The 24100-nt window shown below is 32.7% G+C and overlaps 3 protein-coding genes across 6 annotated transcripts; all 3 read left to right on the top strand.

Annotated features, from left to right (window-relative positions):
* The first annotated feature begins 1846 nt into the window (after nt 1–1846).
* LOC125848274 (uncharacterized) lies at nt 1847–7277 on the top strand. Of its 4 annotated transcripts, none has more exons than XR_007444500.1 (6): nt 1847–2247; nt 2945–3808; nt 4502–4587; nt 5535–5675; nt 6102–6330; nt 6411–7277. XR_007444500.1 is itself a non-coding variant. In XM_049528115.1 (5 exons), exons 1-5 carry the CDS (start codon nt 1891–1893, stop codon nt 6247–6249), a joined length of 1596 nt encoding a protein of 531 aa, XP_049384072.1. In that variant the 5' UTR covers nt 1847–1890; the 3' UTR covers nt 6250–7277. The 4 variants fall into 4 exon arrangements, 2 of the variants coding, with proteins under 2 accessions (XP_049384072.1, XP_049384073.1); XR_007444501.1 differs by having other exon boundaries at nt 6561–7277; XM_049528115.1 differs by having other exon boundaries at nt 6102–7277.
* Nucleotides 7278–13783: 6506 nt separating this feature from the next.
* LOC125848298 (probable prolyl 4-hydroxylase 9) lies at nt 13784–19525 on the top strand. Its single transcript, XM_049528153.1, has 8 exons — nt 13784–14143; nt 14377–14490; nt 15354–15511; nt 15991–16093; nt 17572–17667; nt 18642–18707; nt 18813–18932; nt 19321–19525. The coding sequence occupies exons 1-8, from the start codon at nt 14021–14023 to the stop codon at nt 19405–19407; spliced, it is 867 nt and encodes a 288-aa protein (XP_049384110.1). The 5' UTR covers nt 13784–14020; the 3' UTR covers nt 19408–19525.
* A 1627-nt stretch (nt 19526–21152) lies between these two features.
* LOC125848299 (probable esterase D14L) lies at nt 21153–23059 on the top strand. Its single transcript, XM_049528154.1, has 2 exons — nt 21153–21603; nt 22402–23059. The coding sequence occupies exons 1-2, from the start codon at nt 21236–21238 to the stop codon at nt 22862–22864; spliced, it is 831 nt and encodes a 276-aa protein (XP_049384111.1). The 5' UTR covers nt 21153–21235; the 3' UTR covers nt 22865–23059.
* The last annotated feature ends 1041 nt before the right edge of the window (nt 23060–24100 follow it).

Raw genomic sequence — 24100 nt, forward strand, 5'->3', positions numbered from 1 at the left:
TATAATTTTAAGTAATCAATAAAGATTGACACAGGAAATACTTACTTGCTTTATATATTTACCTTTTTATTCGTGGCTTAGCACTGACAAGCAAGTTAAAAGAAACTAGATGTATAATGGCCGTGCTGCGCACAGTACTTTTTACATGTTTGAATCAAAATTATATCTATGCATGAAAGGGAAACTTGTTGATCTTAAAAGGACAAAAATGAAATTATGAATTTGATGGCAATGATTGATGTTGCAATCGGAAATAATAAGCAAAAAATGAAAAAACTTATAGGAACATTGAAGAGGAACCTAATTAATTAAACAGGGAATTTCCGTTAAATAGCTACTCCTTATGTGGTATAAGGCGGCACAAAATGTATTTCAAACTTCAGTAGATGAATATATCCAAGATTCAATAGACGTCACTGTCCACCCAAAATAGGGTCCAATTTCTTCCATCATTTGGCTTTTACCTATCTGCAACAAAAATAGACACCCTTTGAGTTTGAGTGCATATAGTCGTGTAAATGTGGTTGATGAACAGCACGTATACTTTCCTAAAAATTTCAAAGAGCACAACTTTAATAGGTTCAAGGCAAATCTGAATTTGTACCAATACGCACAAATTTCAAAGAGCACAACTTTATGAGATTTATGATCAAGATTAAGATAAATATCAAATTCTAGCACATAGTTACTGTTGAAATATATCAACATTCCAATACGCACACATTTGAAAAAAATCACCGTTATTGTCGGCCAAGAGCAAGCTTCAACTCCAGCACTAAATTCTTTTCTCCAACACAAAAATAGTCAAGCAAATCAGTAAACAAAACCCTTGTACATATTGTTAACAGAAATGAGTAACAAAATTTTGACAAAACATCAAGGTGTATGTATTATCTGTGAAGTGGAGAAAAGAACATAGCAATTGTTTTTTATTAAAGTTATAGAGAATTAAGTAAACGTGGAGAGAACAAAGAGAAGAAGAATATGTGGACTGTGGTGTCTCAAGAGTTAAAAGCCACGTTGATGGCTCATTATGCTCTAAATTAGCTAATAATACCAATATGCCCTCAAATGTGAATTTATTCCCAAGAAACTGACACCTTACCCACACTTCTAATATACTCCCTCTGTCCACTTTTATTTGTCATGTTGCGCTTTTCGAAAGTCAATTTGATTAATTTTTAAAGTTAAATTAGATTACGTTAATTCGATATTTTTTTTAAAAAAAATTAGATATTCAAAAACTATACGAAAAGTACTATAAGTTGCAATTTTTGCATATCAATATGATGAAAATATACATCGTAAAATGTTAGTCAAAGTTCTTATTATTTGACTCTAAAAAAGAAAACCATGACAATTAATTGTGGACGGAGGGAGTAGTAGAAAGAATGTTAAAAGATCCAGAAAAAGATGTTACAAGCGAAAAATAAAAAAAATCTTTTTTTCCCAAAACCGAGGGGAAATAACTGTTGATTTAACCGAACCATTGGTAAAATATGTACGAAAAAAAAGAGAAAGTGTTTAAAACTTTATTAAATTATTAATTTCATTTTTAAGTCATTGACAATCTTAAAAATATTATTTTATTTGATTAACTCAATTTAAATACACCTCATCTTGCAACACAAGTAGTATATCTCTAAATTATCGCCAAATTTAATAGTGTTTCATCACTTCTTTCAAAAAATTTAATTAAAATTTTGATATTTCTACAAAAATTTGAGATCACTTTTTACGTCAGATTGTAAATCAAGATTATATCTCAGACTGTCAATAATTCAAAACGAAACAAATAATTTATGCGGTTTTTTTAATACTTCCTTAATTAAAAAAAAGAGAGAGTGCCACCGTGTTCAAGACTTCAACAACAGGCTCCTAATCTTAGAAATGAAGTTCTCCATCGGAAAAACCTCTCTTCTTCACTCTCTCTACCGTCAAAATCATCAAATTCAGGTTATTACAATTTCAGGTTCATCGAATTACATGACTATGTCTCTGCTGCTACACAAATGTTATCCCCGATTTATCACAAATCGGTGGCTCACTACAGGAGCCGAACCGATTCGTTCAGAATTTGCTGGACCTAATGCTTACGAGCTTCTAGGTGTATCAGAAACAAGCTCCTTTGATGAAATAAAAAATTCTTTTCGTAAATTGGCTAAGGAGACTCATCCTGACCTTGCTCATTCCACGCACAATTCCTCTACTTCCAAGCGATTCGTTGAAATACTTGCTGCTTATGAGGTTATGCGTTTTCTGCCTTATCGTTTTCATTTTTCAGTGACGCTGTTCCTTTATCATATTCCTCATTATATTTTTCTGCCTCAATTTACCGAGTTAAAATGGTGGTACAGGGGCCAAGTAAAATGAGATGGACGGAGTGCTTTCTTATTACGATAAATACAGTTGTTGAATTGTTCTTAGTTTAATTCATCAATATGGAACATTTGTTATTAGCACAAACTGAGGATTTAAAATTTTGTATGTTTAGCTTTACCTATGTTTGCGAAGTCTAGTTGGTTCCAAGTCTGGATAGAGGAGGCGAGTTGTGGAGGGGTTGAGTAAAAATTAGTCCAATTATGATGATTCATCTGAACATTAAATTCGTGAACAGAGCGAAGTGGATGCAGACGAGTCGTATAATTGACCTGAACTAGTTCAATTTAGGATTGAGGAGTAAAAATAATTGGGATATGTAAGAGCCGCAATTTCAATTTTGATTGACAGTTTAATTGAACTTAGAGAAATATAAGCATATGCTTTGTGGCAGGCTTTTTCGTTCTTAGTTAGTGACTTAGTTCAATAAATTATTATCGTAGACGTCCTCTTGAATTTCTGAATTACTACAAAAATTGTATGTCACACATATACTTGGTAAAAGTAATAATTTTTAGTGTACTAGAGACGTACAGTATTTACTTGGATAATCAATGGAATGCAGATTCTATCCGATTCTGAGAGGAGAGCGCATTATGACGAGTATCTCTCATTTCGGAAAGCACTTGTTCATATTCATTCTAGACAAGGTTCTAAAATGTGCATGTATGAAGCATATAGCACGGCAATCAAGGAGATGGAAGTTGTTGAATGGTTGAAGTGGTATAGACAAACAATAAACGACATATTGGCTGAAAAAAGGGTAGTATCTGGATCAGGCTATTTGGATGCACTGGAAAGAGATTTCTACTCAGCATTACATTTAGCATTCTACGGCCCTGAGATTGAGTCAGATCTCCTTCCTGAGTTTTTTGAAGCTGAGGAGCGATCAGTATACGAAACAGCTGAGGTTCTGCACCTGGTTTCTGGGCGAGATCTTTTTGGGATGGTCTGTTTAGCAAAAAATGTCCCTGAACTGTCACATGCTTCTATGGAGAGACTGGCATCCTTAGAAGCAGATTTGTGTCATTCCCTTGAAAATATCCCCATTAAAATGCATTCAGAGACGGCTGCTGCTGGTTCTGATCAAAAGCAATTGAGAAGTTCCAATTACCATACATCAGATGCATACAGAGACTTAGAATTGCATGTTGGAGGGAGGCTTGTTGCTATGGCAACAAGAGTTCCACCTAGGAGTAGATATAATGGGATACAGAATGAAGGTTTTGATGACTGCATTCATGTTTACCTCAGTTCACATGAAGTCCAAAGATTTCCCAAAAGTAACTTAATGGACTTCGGATTGAAGTCTGCCATTCCACTGGGAATGATAACAGGGTTGGGGACCAGTCCTGAAGAAGGTTCTTGCGATGTTTACGACAACAATGGTGTGAAAACCCATGAGATTATGAAGCATCGAACATTGCTGGTGAGTGTAATATTGTCTACTTTTCTCTTTAGCTTTTTTCCTGTCAAATATCCTTCATTAGATAAAGAAGGGAGCGCAAGGGCGAGTTGGTGCAGAGAGCAAAACCTTCTCTTTTCCTATATGCCAGGTGCTTATGAGAAGTAGCTGTAAATATTTTCATAAGGTTGCAAGTATCGTTCTAAGGTCACTGTTGAATGCAATAAAAAATAATTATTGGCTTGCTTTTTGATAAGCAAGCTTAGAATTCTTATGGTTGGGATTGGATATGTCTTAGTCATGTTAATATATTTACTTTTGGTGCTACTCTTTTTAAGAGTCTTTTAGCCTTATTAACGGTTCTTATGCCATTAGGAACTATAGAGAACTTCTAATACCTTTCATTTTTATTGTTATTTTGTGTAGTGTTAACTTGAGATGAATTTAAACGGGGAACGTGGTTAGTGAGGATTCAAATAGCTGTCTCCAACTTGCTTGGGACTGAGGCATACTAGTTGTTTATTTACTTTTTTATAAGCAGTCCTCAGATTGCTGTTACTATGTTTTTTGGCGGTTGGACTTTAATTTGTTGGTTGGTCTTGAAGTATACTTTACTTGCAACTATGGAATTTTATTTCTTGGAATGGATGTCTGTTTGGCTTAAAGAATCATATTCATAATCTTCCACTTTAATTTGCGTCAGAATTCTTTTTTCAGGTAAGACACATGCACTGGTATCAATTAGGAGATGAAGTATTAACCTGTGAGTGCAGATGCAGCAAAGCTAAGCTACCTCCGAGCAAGTAAAGTCCATAACATAACCTTTTGAGTCAATACTCATCAAGAGTGCTAACTATTCTCTTCCTAGATTTTTGTCAAACTATCATGACGTTAGTGCCTATTCACTAGTTACAATGTAAGGTGAAGAGGTGGGCCTAGAGAGAATCATATTATTGAGCTGGATTTAGTCTATCTGATTTTTGTTGGATTGAAAAGGAATGACTTTGTTAACGGAAGTTATGGTTTACACATTTATTGATGTCTAGTCATCCACATTTCACTATGAGAAAAATTGTGGGTCATGGCCAGTATCTTCTTTCTACTTCTATCACTGTTGTTTTCCCTTCCCGTTCTCCCTCTCTTTTCATTTTTCGTTACTCTTTCTCAGAAGGTGGAATCATGAAAGCTTATGGCTAACACATGTTATCTTCAAAAAAAAAAAAACAAGCTTATGGTTAACTATTAGAAGAAAAGGTTAGAGAGCTTATAGCTATTCTTATGCTAGTAATAATGGTTTATAGCATTTTTCAATGTCACTAAATGTCATAGTTGGTCTCCTTTCCATTTCATATCACAAGGTTTTGCTCTTCCTGTGTTGGTAGATTTTGTGCTTGTTTTTTGAAAGTGTGGGAACTTCCGACTCCAGTGTCCATACATCAAGCTGATCAATTTTGTTAGATTTTCTTTAGATCAGATTCGTTAGTAGTTAAATGAATTTCCGGCACCTAGAGACACAAGTGGCTAAGTATTAAGTGGAGCCGAAGATGATGCCATTGGATTGTGAATTTTCTTTGTCATTCATAACTTAGAAGCAGGAAATGCATAGAACATTGGGCTTAAAGTATTCATATCAGAATGTTTTCTAGTCAAACACTTTTTTTCTTGTTAGTAATACAAGATATTCGTCTCTCATTGTCTGTCAGGTTTTTTGCTTATTGGTGTTATTAGTAATGATTTTTCTCTCCAACAGATTCTGGCTATTTGAACCTCGATGTGGCATGCATGACATTGGAGGTTGGTATGTGGAGACATTTGGCAGAGATAAGAAAGGCCGAAATGTGCCATCTCAGAGGTATTGGGATGGCTTGGAGGCAAATGATCACTTTGAGAAGTAAGTATCTGGTGTAGAAGCCTCAAACATATGAAATTGAAATTCTCCACCCATTTAATGATAAATCTATGTATTCTGGTACTCTGGCAGAATTTTTTAAGGTATGTTTATGAATTGTGCTGTTAACTATGCTTTGATGCTTTGCATCTTGATAAATTGATCTAACTTTACAATGCAGGATGTGTTTGCACCCTGCTTGAAAAGATTAATGTGAAATCTTATTTTACTTCTAAGGAGCCTAGCCGATGCCACTTGGCTAGAATCGGTTATCGTTCTCATTATTTCCCATGAATATGGAATATCTCCAACTGTAATATGGAAGTTTTGATGTTGCATAAACGAATTGCCATATGAAAATTTGTAGGAATATCCCATTAGCTTGAAAACAATAATGTTTGATGTGCAGATATATTCTTGAATGTGCAGGAGATTACATCCAGCAATGTACTTGCTTGCTCTTGCCTACAGGACTCTAGATATTGAACATTCAAGGAGAAATAAACAAAGAATGAAGGATCTTATGGAGTTGAACTTATCTAGAATTTTCAGCTGGTGCAAGAGACTAGTCCGCTAAGGCCTAGTGACATTCAGCTCTATCATAATATCCTTGTTCAGCCTCGGAAGTTATTAGGAAACTGTACTTTTTTTGATAAAGGTAACAAATCTATATTCCATTAGCACAAAGGCAGTGTTAAAAGCCATATTTACAATTCTCAAAAAGAGCTGATGAAACAGGTGATTCACACTTCTTAAAGAATCCTCATATATAAGCTAGGGTGTTGATTAGGATGGCTCGTGGATTGATGAGTCAAACACCATGAGGCTTGAATACAACAGATTTTTTTCTTATATGCTGCCATTGATTCACCAAGCACTTTGATGCAGCTTAAACTCTTTTAACTGCCAATGAGATTGCTGTGCTGCTGCATTTCCCAGTCTCTTATTTTTGGTGCCATGACCTAATGTGATAGTATGTAAGGTGACTCCAGTCAGCTCACTAAGGAAGTTGACCTCAGTATTCCTTCACAGTCTATATTGGTTACTGGATGGAGTAAATTGAATTGCTGAAGCACCATCAAGAATGATACCCCGTTAGTGTGAAGAACTACAGCTTAATGCCTTTGGCTTGGTCTTCGGTGACACAACATAATGTTAAACTATGCTGATCCTCATATCTTGAAAGCCATATTTGGATCATAACATTATGTCCCTGAAAAGGCATTTGATGCCTTATGTAGAAACCGAGTAACACCTCAAGCCAAAGGAGTGAAGCATTGAGATTTCGGGGAGAAGCAATGGTGTTAACACAGATGATAGCTATTACAATTCTCGGGTGCTGGCTTGCATTGCAGGGAGAATTTTGGTCAGATGATTGATGTGCACTTGCTGTATACTCACTATGATTCTTGTACTTTTATTCTTGTCATACAGTTTAGCTGATTTATAGAACATCAAATAGTTCTCTATGAAAAATAACACAGTAGTTAGTTACTGGTTTAGTATATCTGAGTTATATTTACACAAATCTTGTAAACAGTTGACGACCATTTACAGTGGTTTTCTTAACATTTTATTTAAGTAGGTCTCCCATTTTCAATACTGCATCAGCTGGTGCCAAATCAGACAACTCCTTTGTGTAATTTCATAGTGGGATAAGTCTAATTACTTCACTTTCCTACATATTATTCATTCAATAAAATATTTCAATATATCTACCAACTTAGAATAACATAAAAGTATCATTAAAGATGAAACAAATTAATTTTATTGAATTTTGCATCAAAACTTTTTTTTTTTTAGGACGAAAGATTTACATAACAGACTTAAATTAATCAAATTAAAAGACTCGATAGTTGTATTGGTAAATTCTCCTCCAAACACTACTACACTAATCAATGAGTTCTAGAACTTTCTCCCTCGTTGGGCTCAACAACAACATTCAAATCAAATTTGAATTGCTCGGCTAGAACATTACTTTTTTCATATTGTCCAATCGCAACTTGAGTGCTACCAATTGCTCCAACCTTTGTTTATCAGGTGATATTTTTGAATTAGGATACAAGATCTTATACCTCATTTTTCGATTTTTTTCGATCTCGTTCAAGATTTTTAATTCTTCAGCGAGATCATCAAATGCTTGAAAGACATTTGATTTATCCCCATCAGCTTGATCAACAACATGGGAATTATTTAATTTCCATTTAAAAAATTTGTCAGTTATTTTTTCGATACTAGTGTTGCCATAGGAGTATGGCTTTTCACTAGGTGAAAAGAGGAGAACAACAACATTTGCTTCTGTCAAAGCTGAAAATTCATTAATTTTCTTGAACAAACTCAGTTTCCTTTTTGAAAAAGTAACATAGCGTGCCTCTTTTGATTCAACAAACTTCGATCTTTTGCCTACCCTTACCCTTTTTTCTTTCCATTGGGAAAAACAAAGACTTAAAAGAAGAAATTAAGCAAATGTTTTGGCTAAATAATTAAGCCTCGAGAATTTTGAGAGAAATGTCCATGTAATTTATAGTTGGTGCATATCTTTGTTTGTCACGTCTAATTAATGTATTCAAATATGTGAATTTATTAAGATAACACCTCTAATTAGTTGCTTTTATTGTTACCTTGTCTTGCTTTATGAAAGTTGTTAATTACTCCTTCCGTTCAATAATTATTGTCTAATATATTAAAAATAGTTGTTCAATATACTAAAAATAGTTGTCCAGCTTAGAAAATCATAAGATAATTTATCTTTTGTGTCTATTTTACCCTTGCTTTTAAATACTATTTATGATCTAACACATTTCTCAGAGCAATAAATTTAATAAAGTCAAAAAATAAAATAGTAATATTACCCCTATTATTTATTGTTTCTTAAGGGGTGCGCCAAGTTTAGTGGACAACTATTGTTGGATAGAGGAAGTAGTAATTACATCTTCATAGCCACTATCTGCTCATAGTGATTAATTGAGGTTAGTTTTTCAAATGTTCAATATTATTATATTTAAATTAGATTTTATTGCAACACTTTATCTTAGTTTGAATTTGACAAATACTTATACAAAAGTACTACAGTTGATAAGAAAACTATGGATCATCCCCAACAAATTAGTTCGAAGAATTGTCAAGGTAAAATATTAATGTTAATATTCATAACCATATTAAGTTGTAAAACATTTATTTTTGAATACAGATGCAACTGAAAAATCAAGCAAAGCGGTTAAAGTGATGTATGAAAATATTCTGCAATAGCGAATTACATATTTCAGAAAGAAACAAGAGCACTTGAAAAAATATATACACAGAGGAATTTCACTAGATCAATCTTACAAATAATGACAAGACATTTTCCATGTATTGGTTTCAATGTAATAGGGAGATGAAATAATTTTTGATTAAAGAATATATTCTCTAAAACTCAATCTAATAACAAATGATACGACGTTGTCATACTAACAATTCCCCCATTTAGTGCAATGGAAATAATTCTTTTTTAATAGAGCATGTATCATTTCAAATGAAGAGATAATGATACAGTTGGATGATATAATGATATAATTAATCCACAAGAATAATTATTCTAACACATATTTTTAATCCTCGCGCAAAGCGCGATCATGTTCTCTAGTAAATAAATTAGAAGCGGAGGATTAAATAGGGTGGGGTAGAAATTTTATTTTTTAAAATAAAATTAAATAATATCAATTTTTTGGGGGGGATGGGGTGAGGGTGAAGTATGATTTTTTTTTAAAAAAAATTTAAAAAAATAAAAGGATGGGGGATTGTCCGGGGGTGGGGGTGGGGAGAAGGAGGGGGTTACGGGGGAGGAGGTAGTGGAGTGTGGTACTTTCATCTTTTTAAAAAATAATTTTTTTTGGTGATATTAATACTTTAATCTTTAATTTTTAATTAATATTATAGTTTATTATTTACTTTTTGTCAAGGTAAAATATTTTATCCATGTAGAATGCCATGTGTCAAGGTTTTTTCCAAAAAAAGAGAGAGTGTATTACACACACGACTGGGGTGTGTTTCTCAAACTAATAAGTGATAGTTTAGGTATGAAACTCACACTCTCAATAGTTTAAATATGAAACTAAAAATAAATAAATAATTTAGGTGTGTTTTTGACACTTATCTCTTAGTTTTTAAGCTTTTCACTTTTAAATCATATACGTAACTCTAGGGTCATTAACACTAAATTCACATGATGCATATATTATAGGGAAAATTGTATATAATAGCAAACTATTAATTCAAATTAAATGCTATAAATATAGTTTGATTTAATTGTACCTCATAGCAAACTGTTGCTATTTCACCTCTCTCCTGGTGAATCTCGCTTGCCACTCTTGTTCTCTCCCTCGCCTCTCTCGTTTTTTATACAAACGCAAGTGTATAAAGTGCATTTGTGTTTGTATAAAGCGAGAGAAAATTGTGTATATACATATATTTTTGTTCCCCTCTCTTCCCGATCCCAGATCTCGTTCGCCACTCTCCCAGATCTCGCTCTGTCACTCGCCTCTCTCACTTTATACAAAAAACGCAAATTGTATAAAATGCGTTTGCGTTTGTATAAAGCGAGAGAAAATTGTATATATACATATATTTTCGTTCCCCTCTCTTCCCTCTCCCTAATCTTGCTCGCCACTCTCCCAGATCTCGCTCTCTCACTTGCCTCTCTCACTTTATACAAAAACGCAAATGTATAAAATGCGTGAAAATTGTATATATACATATATTTTCGTTCCCTTCTCTCCCCTCTCCCATATCTCGCTCGCCACTCTCCCAAATCTCGCTCGCTCACTCGCCTCTCTCACTTTATACAATTGATCTTTTCGTATATGTACACCAAAACAGATTATACAACTGCTTTTTTTTGTATATGTATAGTGAAATATACATATTTATGTTTGCTATGGAGCGCAAATATGCAAACTTTGTTATAACATACAAATATGAATTTTGTGTTTGCTATATGTGAACGTTGCTCTATATTATAACACACATATCATACTCCCAAATAAATTAAACTTTTCTAAAGTAATTACGCTGCCAAAATTTAATCCACCTTTAATTTTATATTATTTGATCCGTGTTAATGTGCACATTTTTAATTTTTTTTAATTAAGAATGTTTTTTTTAATTCAACTAAATTTGATTGCTACTATTATGTAGTTATTTAATATTAGAAGTAGAAAGATCTTTAAAAAAATATAAAAATCTCTTAAAATTTTAAATTAAACAAACAAAATAAGATATTTATTTTTAATATATGAGCCAAATAATATGGAACTGAAGGAATAATATTTTGAATGACTAGGATTATCAAGTTATAGTTAATAAATAAAATGAACAATCACTCCTACAGATAAATGATAAATACAAAAAAGAAAAGACGCCAAAAATACTCCTAACATAATGTCGTGACTCGTGAGCAATTAGGATTTTTTTTAACTTTTTTTTTGGGTCAAGAAGGATAAGTTATTCCTTCATGCAAGTATTCCACATTTCTATATCCTCAACCATTACATTAGGCCTAACTCATCGATGCAGGGGCGGAGCTATAATCATCCAAGGGTGATCAGCTGAACATCCTTCGTTGAAAAATACAGAGGTTAAATTTTGGATTTAAGGGATAAATAGTTAATGTTGAACAATCTTGACATAAACTCTTCCATGACGCAGTGGTTAAGCGTGTTAATTTCCACCTCAGGTGTGTGGATTCGAACAACGTTTTTAATTTTATTTTGAGAGCAGAGAACATAACCTCATCCTCAAGTTTCTTAATTATTAATATTGCAATTTTAATAATATAGAGTAACATATATGAATATATTATTTTAGTTTTGAATATTTAAATATCATGTATTTCTAATTTTTATCTAGGATATAATGCACTTTCGAATGGTGAAAACAAAAAAGCCTAACATTTTACTTTAAAAATTTGTGTTTATATATGTTAACAACAGAACCTTATCTTCCTCCTCGATTTAATTTGAGAAAAAAGGATCGAAATTTGGAGAAAAAAAAACATGAAAAAAAAAAACTTGAAAAGTTGGAGATGAATAAGAACTCACTAAGAAAATGAGATAATCCCATTAAAAAAAACTTAACAATGTGATGTGAAATGAACACATACACATCTGTATTTTAAAAATTTCACTAGATCTTAAAATTTTCTTTTAGCAATAAAATCTGTGCAACTACATTTAATGGTAAGAATTTGAATTACACAAATTTAGTAAAATTATATCATAGAAAAATTAAATAATTTTAAATAAAAGAGATAGATAGAATTTTGGGTATATAGCGGAGAAGATTAAGGGGTGTATGCTTGTTGGAGAAGATGATGGGGGTGGCGGAGGGGAAGATGCTTCTCCTAAGGAGGATTTTTTTAATAAAAAAATATCATGTGTCATCAACTCATTGGTCATTTTTTTTTATATTTGAAACTTTTATTATTTAAGAATTATTTTGAACAAAATGACAAATGTCTTCATTTAATTTGACACTTTACATCTCATCCGCGAGTGAAACTCACACACACATCATATTTTTGTTGATTGTATAAAAAGTGTTAAAGTGGCACAATTGAGTCTTACATAAAGTGCTTAAAATAAACAAAGTCTAGTTAAAATGTCTAAGTGAAACTTGGTGCCAATTTTAAGAGGTCACCAATGAATCAGACCATTACATTACAAAGATATAAGGGTCTCTCGTTTAATTAGCACCATGCATGTAAGTTGTCATAATGTTTGACAGAAAAGTGACCATCAAAAAATTGGTATAATAAATGAGATTACTCCTTTTTAGTAGACGTTTTGTCATGCGATACCATATCATAATATAAAATTAGTCAAAACTTTGATTTGCTTATATAAATGAATTCATTAGAATATACCTGTGCAAATTTAATCATTTTATGCCAACATTCTCCAAAAAAACTATGATATGAGAATTTCATATCATGATTTGAGATTTTTGCATATAAAAATTGACCCACAAGTTTATATTTTGTTAAAATAACCCCACATTTATATCTACTAACCATTTATTTCATATGTAAATAAAATTTATAATCACATTACTTTTAAAATTTATTATTCTCACAAACATAAAATTTATTATTACTTTAAATTTGGTGAATATAAATGATAAAGTAGAAATTGATTTGGTGAATATAAATAAGAATGGAGGAGGAATACTTTTTTTATTTTTCATAATTAAAAAAACGAAAAAAAAAAACGTTTCTTTCAACTACATATGAAAGTGTTTAAAGCAATTTAATATGAAAAAAAAGACAAAATTGGTGATGTATATTTGATAATCACTACATTCAATATGTTTGAAATTAATGCACTGAAAATGTGTAATTGCACACAAGTGAAACAAAGCACGAATCATTATGATATTGACACACAAGTGAAAATTGTCATAGTTTGTGTAGTGTTACATAATTATTTGTGAGAATACCAAAGGAGTGATCAAATATTTATGGTCTATGAGCATGGAAATATAGTTGCGGATGATATTGAACAACAAATGGTTCAAAGTAACAATGTTGGTCCGTCTTCTTGGCCATATGATCGAAAAATGCAAGTTCAACATGAGGCAATTGTCCGTACTATGTGGAAAAATTATATTAAAGACTAATACAATATAGTTTATGTTCAATTTTTTTTATTGAATTAAAGTTTGATCAATTAAAGTTAGATTAACCAATTACTTAAGTGGAGAACAAATAACTTTATAATAATTTATTATATGTGATTTTATAATTTTTTATTTTATTTGATAAGATTGAATAAACAATTATAACTATTTTAACAGTTTTACAACTTATTAGATTCTTATATTTATGAGAAAATATACAATATAAAAATTTACATCGCATGTTCAAACAAAACTTTAATTTCATATTATGATTCCATATATGATTGGCCAAATGGGCCCTTAATTAAACGGGTTCGAGCCATTAAAAGAAAAGTTTTTCATTAAAGTGCAATCGGGGCTCCCTTATTACTTAGACAGGAAAGTGTAACTAACTGTATATTCATAGATGGAGTAATTATTAGCACTGTTTTTTTTTCCCCAAATTGAGTAGTGATATTCAAATTCGTAAAACATTATGGGTTAAATTGTAATTTCTTAATATTCAAACTGTACGTGCTAGGCGCTTCCCTTTTAGGAATCGAAGATCACGTTCCGTTGAATCAGAATTGACCCACAATCACGAGACATCCCACCGCCCGACGGAAGTCAAAGGTGAGTGGTCGTCGGACTTTGATCGCCGGACTTTGTGAAATAATAACAGTAGCTGTTTTTTTTTTCCGGCGATTCCATTCAAAATGAAGAGTAGAGGGAAATCAGTCTTCGGGGGATGGTGGAACCTAGGCTTGCCTTCCGTATTTCTCTTATGTCTCTTCTTCTTCCTCCTGGGATTATTCGCTTCTGCTCTCTTCTCTCAGCAGGTCCTTTCTATTTTCTAATCGTTACTTATACTTAATTACATGTTTTTTGGTTCAATGAACAGATACATTATTTGGTCAGTAGGTGCAATTGAACATGTAAATTTGTACCAAGTCTGCAATTGCTGTTACAGAGTAGTAGGAATAAACTAGTAGTGCTTACTAATTTTGTAAATCTGGATCTGCGCTGTTTGTATGTATGTACTGATTGAACTTTTGGGTATGGTAATTGGTAGGATGTACCTAATGTAAGGTCGAGGGTGCTTGAATCTGTTGATCTGGAGAAGGACTTTGATGCCTTGCCTACCGGTGTGACCGGAGATGATTCCTTCACTTCCATCCCCTTTCAGGTGTGTTTCTCTTGTTTCAGTTGCGAAACTGTCAATTCTCCTTGTTTTGGATTTCAGTTCTCGTTTCTGAGCAGGGCGAACTGAAGTGTCCGGATATTCTGCTGTGTAATCAGTTGTCAATTGATTGCCAAATTCGTAAAATAGCTTTCTATTTGAAGAGTTTCCATAAGGAATATTTGTCTAAGATGTTTTTCTAATATTGTCCCCTAACTTTTGAGCTCAAATTAGCACAAAGGGGCTTGAAGTAAGTAACATGTGTAGAGTGATGAAAAATGCTCAAACTGGCATTGTAGTATCTATCAAGTTTTAAACTGCATTTGCTCCATCATTCAGGGGCAGAATTTGTTAATAATCTAGTTGTACTCTTATGCTGATGTAAAGATAGGCTATGAGATAGATACCAGGCAAGAGCTCAGAGGTTGTTTCATCAAGTGAAATCCCAAGTTCTCTCCATGTGTAGTTACAAACTTATTTGCTAGTAAATTTGCATTCTGAAGCATCTAGGAAATGTTTATCAGACATGCAGAGCAATTTGATATATATCCTCCTAAATTTTCACTTTTCATTGGATTTGATCAAGGAGTTACATGGTCCAATCTAATACAGTTTGATAAGTCACCCTTAACAAGGTCTGATATTGTTGCCTCTGACTCAAACGCATCATGTATGTACTTAGGTCACATCTCTGCAATAGCTGGCAAGATACCACGTTAACTTGTTTTATAACTTAAATCTATGTTGCTAAACTTGTAATTATTTAAATCATTGTATACTTATCAACTCTATGAGGGTTTTTTATGTCTAACTATTATTAAGTTCTTATATTTAATTTCCCTGTAAATATATTTACATTCTTTGGGTAGGTTTTAAGCTGGTTCCCTCGTGCATTATACTTTCCCAATTTTGCATCTATAGAACAATGCCAGGGCATTATTAAGATAGCAAAGGCAAGTTTGGAACCATCATCCTTGGCTCTTCGCAAAGGAGAAACAGAAGAGACCACCAAAGGAATTAGAACGAGGTATATGCGACTCTATAACCCTCATTTTTGTCAATCAGTATCTATCAGGCAACTTTCTATCAATGTTGAACATGAACACTCCAAGACCTTTATTTAAGCCTTTACATTGTCTTAATTTCAGAGTGATCAGATTCTTATTAATTAGATAATTTTTTCCAAAAGTTATTTGAAAATGTCAAGAAGATCTAAATGATAATCAATTCAAACATGACTTCTCCTGCCCATTTCTGCTAAACTAGGTCACTGAATATATGGTGTGTGTTCATTTATCATCTTGTTTTGGAAGACGGAGTGAATTCACGATGTTCAAACCACTTGTGATTTGTTCTTTTTAAAATTTGAATGACTTGTCTCTAATTTCTTGTGATTTGCTCCTAAATATAAGAATATGATAGAACTTTGCACTTCATGTGTTAGTATCTTTGACAAGAAACTACATACCGTGCATGAGATTTACATTTTCTTGTCAATTTCTTCAGTTCTGGCACGTTTATTAGTGCATCAGAAGACAAAACTGGAATCTTGGATCTTATTGAGGAGAAAATTGCAAGAGCGACAATGATCCCCAAGACACATGGTGAGGTAAAGTTCATTAACATTTATATCTTAAATAAAATGCATTAAGCTCATAAGTACTGCTTATAAAAAAAATGAAAAAAAAATGCATTAAGCTCATCTCACCACATGTAGTCTTTGGTTTTGCTTCCATGTCTTAGATATTATAGATCTGATAAGCGACATAATTTTGGAAGAAAATCCTTCTAAATCCCCCCCCGAAACCCAAAAAGGCCCCATCCAAACGACTACCCCACCTATCTTGCCCAGTGCACCAGCAAAACTGTCGTTACTCTGCATCCTAGTTTAGTTGACATCATTTGTGTAGTGCTAGTATTTGAAAAAAAAGAAAAAAAGAAAGATGATCGTGATTTTGAAACTAGTTAGATATCATAATAAAATTATAGTATAAACTTCTCGTTTGATTGGCATAGAATCAATCATGTGAACTTCAATTTATTTAATTCTTAAAAGGGCATATACCAAGAAAAAGATTAAAATGTTTATTTAAGCTTTGAGAATTTAAAAGAAATGGGTCCAATTTAGCTTTTGAAGTAATCTTATGTTATCAAGTGATGTACTGAAGAACTTAAAAGAAGAAGTGGACCTCATTTTTCATTTTGATAAGGAGTATTTTAGCCTTTGTATACTAAGATCAATACTTCTCACTGAAACACTGATTTGTCATGTCAATCTGAGAAGTGATATTTGAAATTTGAAGTTCAGAATAATGCCTATTAAGTTACAGGCTAGGGTGAAGTAATAAAAGAATTCAGAATGGTAATGCAATGAAATTCAGATGACAGTTTACCGAATTTGGCAGGTGTTTTTGAGGCCGTTTATTCTAAAGTAGCTAAGATGCAAGAGATTATGGTATAGCGTAGGTGATCATAGATCTGATAATGGTGTGGATACACTGCTTCTAACAAGAGATTGTTTTTCAAAGGACAAAACCATGAGTCAATGGGTCAAGTTTGCAGTTCTAAGAGACAAAAAACACTAGTTGATTCTTTTCATTTGTCCTAGCCCTGGTGGACAGAGTTACTAGGTAACTAGGTACCAGTTGCTGGTGGGAGTTGGCAGGTATCCTGTGGAATTACTCGAGTTGTGCGAAAGCTGGTCCGGACACCGCGGTCATAAAAAAAAATAATCTGCATTTTGATTAGCATCTGAAACTGCCTGGTATGGAGGTTTTGAGCTGTTTTTCCAGAATACTTCGGTCAATTTCTTTACTGGATTTCGCTTTGCAATGTAACCACATATATAACACATGTTTGTTCCTAATTCATGTGACAATTGACAGCTTGTCAATCTGCTAACTTGATCATTGTAGGTTAATAAACATTGGTGTGTTTGTAGCTCAATTTTCTCTTTATCGCTTCTTACTGATTTTGAATGATTCTCTGCTTCAGGGAGATGCTAAGTGTTATATTCCTCTGGTCATTATTTTTCTTCAAGCTGAATAATTTGACCTTTGCTCTTCGGTGAACTTGTACGTGTTTCAGGCGTTCAATGTTTTGCGGTATGAAATTGGGCAAAGATATCAGTCACATTATGATGCTTTCGATCCTGCTCAATATGGCCCTCAGAAGAGCCAAAGGGTATGTATGAACTAAATTTGGCAGTGGTGCTATTTTTTCTAATTGACTCACTATTTCTCTTGTAGTTCAATTGAAATCTTACACAAAACAGCATCATGGATGGTGGAATACTATAGTATTTGATTATCTGTGCATGATGATATTGTGCTTATCCATGATTCCATGTTACTCATAAACATCCTCCTCTCCCCAGGATAACATATAATTAGAATAGAAAGCTTTGATGTGTTTGATTTAAGTATTGGGTTCTATGTCATAAATAAGCAGAATTCGGTTGCAACAACTCCACATTATTAATATGGCATTTTACTCGCTTTACCTCAAAACTGCAGATGCTGGGCCTTCTGTGCAGTACTTTACTGAACTCTCTCTAGCATGTGTCAGATGACAAAATTGATAAATAAATATGCTTCTTTATCTCAGGTTGGAATATTCTTTTCAAAGACGGGGGCAGTTTTTTGTCATTAAGCATGTGAATTTTGCGAGAAAATTTAGTAAAAGTAATTATTTGCATGCTTCAAGTGTAAACCATCTTTATTTTTACAATTTAAATATCACTCCTAATGGAAAGTCTTCAAAGCAGGTTGACATGCTGTCTACTGTTTTTTTTCAGTTTGAAAATGTTGTTTTATCTTTTGACTAAAGAAATCCAATTGTTACCATGTTCTCCATTACTGCTCTAGTTAATTTCTCTTCAATAATCAAGATGACAATAATTGTTCTGTTGGTTTCTTATCTTGCCATTGATGTGACATCCTCTATGTCCAACTTTTTTCTTTTCTTCATGGAAAATTTCTGATCTTAACTTCAACCTTGGAACCATCAGGTGAAAATGTGTCGAGCAAGTTTACAGGGATTGTACTACGCTTTTAACCATGACATATTCATTGGTCGAGAATTTTTTCACTGGCATTTAATATTAAGGAATGATTACTCTCACTTTTCTGGACTAAACTTTCATTAATCTCATCTAGGTTGCATCCTTCTTATTATATTTATCTGATGTTGAAGAAGGTGGGGAAACTGTGTTCCCTTTTGAGGTGAGATCAAGTTCCTCTCTACTCTCTTTTGTTCTCTCTCTCTACCGATCGTTACCTTTCTTTGTATGCCTGACTTGTACATGGTCCTTTGTGGTTTATCTACAGAGCGCACAGAACATGGATGGTAACTATGATTACAGCAAGTGTATTGGTTTGAAAGTGAAGCCACGCAGAGGGGACGGACTTCTATTCTACTCACTGCTTCCAAATGGTACAATTGATCTGGTGAGCTATTCTAATGCATTCATTGTCAACTTGTATTTTCTGATTGTTCATTGTGATGTTATTTTGGTGTAAGAATCAATAACATATAGAAAGGAGTAATCAGTCAGTTAATAATTTTGTTTCAAAGAGCTGATCCGCAATAGGTTAGCTGGAATACAAGGCAAACTTCGTGCCATCTGTAGCTTCTAAATTCTAATGCTGCTATGTTAGTTTGCTTAATGCAATTAGATTATGCTCTTCGTCTTCCTTTTACTTCTTCCAGTGCGACTAATTGTAAATCATAGTATATAAATTACCAAAGAAGTTGATGATCAACATAATGTAATGCATAATTTCATTATTCATACATGGCCTTGCGATTTTCATGTTTGTTTGAATTTTAATGCAGACCTCACTTCACGGTAGCTGTCCAGTAATAAGAGGAGAAAAATGGGTGGCCACCAAGTGGATCAGGAATATAGATCAGGACGAGTAAATGTCTGTACACTAAAGTGTTGTTCATTATGTATTTGTAGTAATTTAACCGGAGTGAAGAAAACAGTTTTGGAGTTCATAGATTTATAGAATGTGAATTTATTGTATCCTTTCCAGTTCTTCATTTTGCATTTCTCTGTGACCTTTTTATACCATAACCTTTAGAAGTCTTTATTTCTTTTCCAAATTTGTTGCCCAATCAAAAACCTGAATTGAGACGGACGGAGTATATGGTAGCTTACTCAAGTACTTTACGTAAAGTATAAAGGTATAGATTTTTATGTGAAACTTTATAAAAATCTCAATAAATATTAGATTTAAAATCTCCAATTATAATATAATAAATTTAATACTCTGTCAAGTTGGTAATTTTCTTACATCTCGCCCTCCCGGAGCCCAGGTATCGTATACGCTCAATGTCTCAAATTAATTATGCAACACTCTTTGCTTTTTGAGGTTTAAATCATGTGAGTTTTAATTAATATTTTAGAATATTTTTTTTGACATATTGATATAAGAGGAATGGTAACTTATGATATTTTTCATATAATTTTTTAATAATTAAATTTTGATTTTAAAATACTAAATTAATTTAATTTTTAAAAATAGTTACATCTCTTGAAAATCGAAAAATACAACATAAATTAAGATGAAAAGAATACTAAAAATTTCTAAAGATCAAACCCTTTAGATTAACCAAATTAATATTATAAAAATATACATAAATGATAAAACCAATACATGGTCAACAAAGTGGATGGGGATATCATTATTGTGTTGGCCTCTTTTCCAATTTATATAATTGCTACGGGCATAGAGAAAAGTCTACTTGCATTTGTTAAGCATGTGAAAAAGTTTTTTTATATGCGGGAATCTTCTTTTTGTCACTTTTTTAAATCTGTTTTTTAAAAAAACAATGTATTTTTATATCTATTAATTCATTTTAATTACTCATTTTATCCTTAATGGGATGGCTTAGAATTGCACAAACATTTTTGACTAATGTTAGATTATAAGTTTTTTTTTTTTTAAAAAATATCTTCCTTAAACTTCATACTCAAATAAACTTATATCATATAAATTAAAATGAAGGAAGTGTTAAAGTAGAATTAATAAGTACTCATAAAAAAGAGGTGGACCATCGTGGATAGATATTATATATGGTTGATATTTACATGTATTTGGTAGGTTGGGGGATCGTTTGCTTTATTTGTGTGATGAAGAAAATGTCTTCGTGTAGCTAGCTAGATATTATTGTCAATGTAGTTTAACCTTTTTCCGTGAGCTGCGTCTTAAATTGAAGGCACGCCGACCAATTGATTTTGTACTTTTTTATTTACAAAAATTATGTTTATTTTACGAGTGGTTACCCACAACAAGTTTGAAAAGATTGTTTTTTTTCTTAATTCATTTTTTAAGTGGTTATGAAATTTTATTATTTCCTCAAATTGCCATGGAATACAACAATATTCCAGGCATGTTTAGGGAGAACATATGGACAATAAAAATTTGTCGGAGGATCCTTGATGCTCCAAGTCAAATAAAATTGAAAAATTGATTCGAGTGACCCCAGTATCGAACCACCCAAAGTCAAGTTATGTGGCTTGCGAATCTGAAAAGGAAATAATTATGGCATATGCATACCTTTTGGAGTACTTTAGTTTCCACACCACACAACTTTATTCTACGACCAATCATACATTAATACAAATATCTTGGAAGGAAGGGGGTAGTACTGACTAAAACAGCTTATCAAAAATCAAAGTTTAAAGAAAGAAGGTAGAGCGAATAAGTAAACTTCAAAGTGAATCTGTTGTGTGAAGAGTGCGATGGGAGTAGTTGAAGAGGCTCACAATGTTAAAGTTATTGGGTCAGGCAAGACGACCGTGGTACTTGGTCATGGTTTTGGCACTGATCAATCTGTTTGGAAACATCTTGTTCCTTACTTAATCGATGATTATCGTGTTGTTCTTTATGACAACATGGGCTCTGGTCCGACTAATCCAGATTATTTCGATTTTGAACGATACGCTACTCTTGAAGGTTATGCCTATGATTTACTTGCCATTTTAGAGGAACTTCAAATTGATTCTTGCATATATTTGGGACATTCTCTGTCATCCATGACTGGTGTTGTTGCTTCCATATTTCGTCCTGATCTCTTCTCCAAACTCATCTTGCTTTCTGCTTCACCAAGGTGAGATCATGAACGTTATTAAACTACAAATTCAAATAGATTTGAGTTATATATAATGTTAGTGTATTTTCTTTTATATATAATTTCAATTGATTGTAGTTTAAAAGAATTTATACATTTACTTGATTCAAATTAATACTACGTATGTACATCTGATTCATATTCGCAATATTTTCAAAATATTTTATATGTTTTTGAAAGGTTTACAATAACAAAGTCTCTAATATATTTGGTGTAGTCTTAGATGAAGTGTTTAGTACTCCTTCTAGTCTATATTAAGTAAATTGTAAAATGCTACTACTTCCCACTAATTTCCTTTTGATTATTCCCAAATTATTCTTCTAAGAAATGTAAAGTAGTTAAGAACCTCATTAATATAAGGGAATATAAAAAAGTACTTCATACTCCCTTCGTTCCCTTTTAATTGTTATGTTACGCTTTTCAAAAGCCAATTTATTGACTACGATATTTTAAACTACAAATCTAGATATTAAAAGTTATACGAAAAGTACTATAAATTGCATTTTTTACATATCGATATGATGAAAAATACATCGTAAAATATTACTCAAAGTTCTTACTGTTTGAGTCTAAAAAAGAATGGAGAAAGTAACTTATAGTTATTTAGAGTACTAATGACAGTACATTGGAAAAGGTAATAAAACTTTCTTGATTCGTTGAAAATAGACAGGTAAAAGGAATATTTTCTTTTTAATATAAGGACCAAGTAATATAAAATGAAATGATGGAAAACAACATTGAATTACAACTACACATGTTTTCTCTCTCTATATATAGGTTCATAAATTCAGATGAATACTATGGAGGATTCGAAAAGGAAGATATCGATCAATTATGTCAAGCGATGGAGTCGAACTACAAGTCATGGATCGATGGTTTTGCGCCGCTAGTAATTGGCGGCGACATGGATTCAGTGGCAGTACAAGAATTCAGCAGAACCTTATTCAACATGAGACCAGATATCTCATTAAGTGTCTTTCGTACTATTTTTACGTTCGATTTAAGGCATTTTCTCTCTCGTGTTACGGTTCCTTGTCACATTATCCAGAGTTCCAAGGATTTGGCCGTACCAGTGGCAGTTTCGGAATATATTCACCGAAATCTGGGTGGGAAGTCAATTGTCGAAGTCATCTCAACCGAAGGTCATCTCCCGCAGCTGAGCGCACCGGAAGTCACTGTTCCGGTGCTGCTTCGCCATATTTCTCATAATATTACTATTGATCATCAACTTTCCCAGTAGTCTAGTGTTCATTGTTGCTTCAATCTTCATCGAATTTGAGGTTTTCAAGCTCTATGCTGTTCGGGAACTCTGCAAGGATCTTACCTATTCAACATATATATTGTTGTGTGGAGCTAGTACATTTTTCTTCCATATGTATCTGGTAGCTATTTAATTTATATAAGACTATATTAAATAATTTTGACACGTTTTGTTTGGTCGATAGTTTGAAATAATTAGTCCCAATATATTAAATTGCTCATAAGATAATATATATTATATTAATGCTTGATTTATCTCATAAAAAAAAAGTCCAATTGTCGTATATATAACGTACGCATATATGCCACATTTAATTGGTGGTATTGTATAATACCTATACTAAACTATGCAACAATCTACCTATTATTTTGTGCAATCAAGCGAGTATGATTAATGCATGAATTAGATTAATATTTGTGGTGATGTTTGCTTGACTCGTATGCGTAAAAAAAGATAAGTAACATAAATCTCACTAGTTTAGGAGCTAATCACATATCTTTTTGTGAGTTTTCGATATTATCATCCCTACCATTTGACCACATACATGTATCTAATGTGTCTGTATACATGTATCTCGGATACATGCTGAAAAGATATATTAAATTGAGTGTATTCAAATATGGAGGTAACTGAAACACATTAATTTAGGAGTAAAGTGTTCGTAAAGAGATATTTTCTGTAAGATTTTCAACTCAAATCACATGTTCTTCCTTGAATTTCTTCTCCAATTCTTCCCTGAATAAATTCTCCAAAAAAAATTCAAAAACTTCAAATTACTTTCCATTTTTTTTTCTAGCATAAAAAATCTTATCTCATAGATATATTTAATCTTAACTCAAATAAATGTGCATTTTATCATACATAAACTCTTAATTATATACAAGTGTTTATTTTGTCAGATATATGCATACCTCATTAGATATATATTTTGATCATTGTGTCTCATCCTCCCCTTTCGTCTCTCTCCTCTCTGGCCTGAGAGTAGTGCCACCTCATTGCTCGTCTATTCACCACCCTAAAACCGCTATCTCTAACAAAAATGATTAGTTAATAGAGATAAAACACACCACCATGAATCTACCCAAAAATAGACTTGAAAAAATTCTTTGAATCCACGTCTTTAGCTTCGAGAGATAAACCACTTTATGAAATCAATGAATTTTGGTGGAAGGAGATCTTGAGAGATGGAGAAAGAATTGGGTAATAAACATGGTA

This window comes from Solanum stenotomum, chromosome 12 (genome assembly GCF_019186545.1).
Source record: "Solanum stenotomum isolate F172 chromosome 12, ASM1918654v1, whole genome shotgun sequence".
Classification (NCBI taxonomy): Eukaryota; Viridiplantae; Streptophyta; class Magnoliopsida; order Solanales; family Solanaceae; genus Solanum; species Solanum stenotomum.

Coding starts and splice junctions, on each gene's coding strand:
- LOC125848274 (XM_049528115.1), top strand. CDS start 1,891: ATGAAGTTCTCCATCGGAAAAACCTCTCTTCTTCACTCTCTCTACCGT. Junction 2,248..2,944: donor AAATACTTGCTGCTTATGAG/GTTATGCGTTTT, acceptor AATGGAATGCAG/ATTCTATCCGATTCTGAGAG. Junction 4,588..5,534: donor GCTAAGCTACCTCCGAGCAA/GTAAAGTCCATA, acceptor TCTCTCCAACAG/ATTCTGGCTATTTGAACCTC.
- LOC125848298 (XM_049528153.1), top strand. CDS start 14,021: ATGAAGAGTAGAGGGAAATCAGTCTTCGGGGGATGGTGGAACCTAGGC. Junction 15,512..15,990: donor ACCAAAGGAATTAGAACGAG/GTATATGCGACT, acceptor CAATTTCTTCAG/TTCTGGCACGTTTATTAGTG. Junction 16,094..17,571: donor TCCCCAAGACACATGGTGAG/GTAAAGTTCATT, acceptor TACGTGTTTCAG/GCGTTCAATGTTTTGCGGTA.
- LOC125848299 (XM_049528154.1), top strand. CDS start 21,236: ATGGGAGTAGTTGAAGAGGCTCACAATGTTAAAGTTATTGGGTCAGGC. Junction 21,604..22,401: donor TTGCTTTCTGCTTCACCAAG/GTGAGATCATGA, acceptor CTCTATATATAG/GTTCATAAATTCAGATGAAT.